This window comes from Apium graveolens, chromosome 3 (genome assembly GCF_009905375.1).
Source record: "Apium graveolens cultivar Ventura chromosome 3, ASM990537v1, whole genome shotgun sequence".
Lineage (NCBI taxonomy): Eukaryota > Viridiplantae > Streptophyta > Magnoliopsida > Apiales > Apiaceae > Apium > Apium graveolens.
The window spans coordinates 131,090,226-131,094,256 of record NC_133649.1 but is presented as its reverse complement, the minus strand read 5'-3'; the positions used below and the strand labels follow the sequence as shown (position 1 = coordinate 131,094,256).

Sequence of the window (4,031 nt, the reverse complement as noted above, 5' to 3'; positions counted from 1 at the left end):
CTCGGAGAATGGGTAGTCAAGGAAGTAAGGAAGCACAAGGATGACAGAACAAGAGAAGAAGAAAGGCGAGCCCCGCGCGGCTCGAACAATGATACCCTGGAGGAAAATAAATTTGTCAGGGATGACAGTATCCGAACAATCTACGGGGGAGATCCCGGGATGGAATGCAGCAACCGAGCCTTGGCAAGATACGCTAGGGAAGCCCGGTTCAGGCCTCTCATGGACATTCATAGGGTAGAAACTCGGCCGCCCAAAGTATTTAAGGGTGAGTCTATGGATATCATTCAGAGAAGCAGATGCCCAATGGATACATCATCCCCACAATGATGCGCTGGTTATTTGTATCCAAATCGGAACCAAAAATGTCCATAGAGCCTTCGTGGATAATGGAAGCTCGGCAAACATCCTCTATTACAGCACCTTCAAAAAGATGGGACTACCTGATCGGGATATGTCGGGGGAAGACTCGTGGGTCTATAGTTTTTCAGGCGCAGGAGTTAGAGTCATGGGATCGATTCGGCTGCCATGTACTTTGGGGGAAAACCCATTGTCGGTAACAAAGATGCTTGAATTTAAGGTCCTGAATCAGGAATCATCCCACAACGTGTTGTTGGGATGACCTTTTCTGCGGGAGATGAGAGTTATCATTTCAATCCACCACCTAACTATCAAATTTCCAATGCCAAATAGGGTGGGAAGTATAAAGGGTTCCCATATGACTCTCGGGAGTGCTACAGACAAGCTATGAAAGGCTTTAGAAAAGACTCCCATGCCGAAGATACTCCGAACGTAGATCAAGAAAAAAGCATTGAGCAACCAATCGAGGAAATCCGAGTCCACTATTATGTTGAGCAAGAAGATGAGCACCCCTCCGGGCTGCCCCAACAATGTTGTACTTGGAAGACACAATCAGAATTGAGATGTTGGAAGAAGAGGAGGCAATGGACACCATAGTCCAAACAGATTTCAATGGGGAACGGTTAGAAGGGAGAATCGATGTCTTGCAAAGCCTCGAACAGGATGATGCCCTTCCCCCCGAAGAAGCACCCTTACCCGCAAAACATACTAAAGAAGTTGATGTCCCTGCTATGCAAGGCGCGCCTTCTAAAGAAGTCGACGCTCCTCCTAAAGGGGATGCGCCTTCTCTACAAGACAATGAAATCCGTGATTCGCCTGACCTGTATCCCCAGATACCAATGCCGATGGAAAAGATGGGGCCAGCAGAAGATACGATCGAAATCCCTGTCGATGAAAAGATCCGAGTAAGGTTTTGAGAATAGGATCCCAGTTGGCACCAAGGTTGAAGGAAGGTCTTTCATTTCTGTTGGCGAACCTTGATGTATTTGCATGGAGCCATTCTGATATGGTAGGAATTGATCCAGAGATAATGTGCCACCGATTGAATATCGACCCCAAGCATAAGGGGGTTCGACAAAAACGAAGGGCCGTAAGCGGAGAGAGAGCAATAGCCCTAGCAGAGGAAGTAGATAGGCTCTTGGATGTTGGACTAATCCGGGAATCCTTCTACCCAAAATGGCTGGCAAACCCGATGTTGGTAAAAAAGCCCAATGGCAAGTGGCGAACATGCGTGGATTTCACCGATCTAAATAAGGCGTGCCCGAAAGATAGTTTTCCCCTACCAAGAATTGATCAGTTGGTTGACACCACGGCAGGACATGCCTTGCTCAGCTTCATGGACGCATACTCCGGGTATAACCAAATCCTTATGTATGAGCCTGACCAGGAGCACACCTCTTTCATCACTGATAGAGGACTCTACTGCTATATCGGAATGCCATTTGGTCTGATCAACGCCGATGCTTATTAAAGATTGGTGAACAAAATGTTCAAGAAGCAGATTGGGAAAACAATGGAAGTGTATGTGGATGACATGCTCGTAAAATCGAAAAAGACGGAAGACCATATCGCCGACTTAGCTGAAATGTTCCATATTATGAGAAAATATAAGATGAAACTAAACCCACAGAAGTGTGTGTTCGGCGTGGAGTCGGGGAAATTCTTGGGATTCATGGTCAACCACGGGGGATTGAGGCTAACCCGGAAAAAATCAAAGCTCTGCTAGACATGAAATCTCCCACCAGCGTCAAACAAGTACAGAGCCTGACCAGGAAGGATTGGCCCTGAATCGATTTGTCTCAAAGTCGGATAGATGCAAAAATTCTTCAGGCAATCAAAGGAAGGGGAAGGATTTTCTGTGGACTTCCGAGTGTGAAGAAGCTTTTCTGAAAATTAAAGAGCAGTTGGGAAATCCTCCGATGTTGGCCAAGCCAGAAGACAGAGAGACATTGATTCTTTATTTGGCGGTGTCTGAATATTCCGTCAGCGCAGTATTGGTAAATGAAGAAGAGCACCAGTGGCCCATATACTATGTGAGCAAAAGGTTGTTGGATACGGAAACCAGATATACCAACATGGAGAAACTAGTGTATGCACTTCTTGCAGCACGAAAGCTAAGACCATACTTTCAGGCTTACCGAATAGAAGTTCGCACCGCTTATCCGCTTCGGCATATTCTACATAAACTCGAATCGTCAGGAAGAATGTTAAAATGGGTAGTAGAGCTAGGACAATTCGATTTGGAATATTGTCCTTGCACGGCAATCAAGGGACAAGCGCTGGCCGATTTCATACTTGAGTTCGATGCAGAAGTCGATGATAAGGCCATAGTATTGGCAGAACCAACCTCGCAAGGAAGTCACTAGGATGAAAAGAGGCAGAAACTCCCACACCCTTGGTGGATATTACATGTGGACGGGGCTGTGAACAATAATGGATCAGGTTCCGGGATTGTCTTGGTCACTCCGGAGGGACACCGTTTGATGAGTGCTATCCATTTCAAGTTCTATGCTACTAACAATGATGTTGAGTATGAAGCCTTGATCAACGGTCTGAAATTAGCTCTGGAGGTAGGGGCCGTGAATCTGATAGTTGACCGATTCAGAATTAGTTGAACCAGGTCAACGGAGGTTTCCAAACCTGGGGACCACGAACGGAGCTATATATGAGATGTGCGCAACGTCTACTGAATTTTTTTCAAATGCCAGGCTAGAAAGCGTTCCGTGAGAAGAAAAATAGTAATGCGGATGCTCTGGCCAAGATGGGTTCACAGATGGACAGCATTCAACTTGGACAAATCCCTTTAGGAATCCCAGAAATTCCAAGCATTCCAGAGGTAGAGGTGCTTCAGATGCAAGAAGTCCCGCGAGAAAACTGGATGACCCCCATTCATAACTATATTCAGACAGGAGTTGTACCAGAAGACAAATTACAAGCTCGACGTCTTCGGTACCAGGCTGCAAAGTATGTGGAATACGATGGGATATTATACAAGAGGGGGTTTAATCAGCCACTGTTGCGTTGTATGGATAGAAGAAGGAAATTACATTCTCAGAGAGGTGCACGAAGGGATTTGTGGCAATCACTCGGGGGGGGGGTGGTTCGTTGGCATTAAAAGTACTCAGACAGGGATACTACTGGCCAACTATGAGAGAAGATGCCTTCAATTTTGTCCGAGCTTGTGACTGTTGCCAGCGATTCGCCAATTATTCCATCGCCCCGACATCAACCATTACCTCATTGGCAAGTCCTTGGCCTTTTGCCATGTGGGAAATTGATCTCTGGAGAGTTTCCCAAAGCAAAAGGGGGTGTGAAATACGCCGTGTGGCTGTGGACTACTTTACCAAATGGGCAGAGGCTATGCCACTAGCCACGATCACGGAAAAGAAGATAAGGATTTTGTGTTCAATTCCATAGTATGCAGGTTCGGTATCCCCCAAACTCATCTCAGACAATGGGAAGCAGTTTGATAGTAAAGAGTTAAGGAAGCTTTATGAGGACTTGAAAATTAAAAAGGACTTTGCCGCAGTTTATCATCTGCAGAGTAATGGTCAGACGGAAGCCATAAACAAAATCATAAAGCATACCTTGAAGGAAAAGTTGGAAGAGAAAAAGGAGATTGTCCAGAGGAGATGCCCATGGTCCTTTGGTCTTACAATACGACACCCAGATCG

General features: G+C 46.0%; 1 protein-coding gene across 1 annotated transcript; it reads left to right on the top strand.

The window, feature by feature from the left end:
* The first annotated feature begins 887 nt into the window (after nt 1-887).
* Nucleotides 888-3,774, top strand: LOC141714581 (uncharacterized). Its single transcript, XM_074518095.1, has 5 exons — nt 888-1,262; nt 2,103-2,715; nt 2,800-2,927; nt 3,071-3,457; nt 3,553-3,774. The coding sequence occupies exons 1-5, from the start codon at nt 888-890 to the stop codon at nt 3,772-3,774; spliced, it is 1,725 nt and encodes a 574-aa protein (XP_074374196.1).
* Nucleotides 3,775-4,031: the final 257 nt, after the last annotated feature.

What these genes read in the sequence shown, in the direction of transcription:
- LOC141714581 (XM_074518095.1), top strand. Translation starts at nt 888, where the DNA reads ATGTTGTACTTGGAAGACACAATCAGAATTGAGATGTTGGAAGAAGAG. An exon ending in CTGTCGATGAAAAGATCCGA is followed by an intron (nt 1,263 to 2,102) that starts GTAAGGTTTTGA and finishes ATCTCCCACCAG; the next exon opens with CGTCAAACAAGTACAGAGCC. An exon ending in AATCACTCGGGGGGGGGGTG is followed by an intron (nt 3,458 to 3,552) that starts GTTCGTTGGCAT and finishes GACTGTTGCCAG; the next exon opens with CGATTCGCCAATTATTCCAT.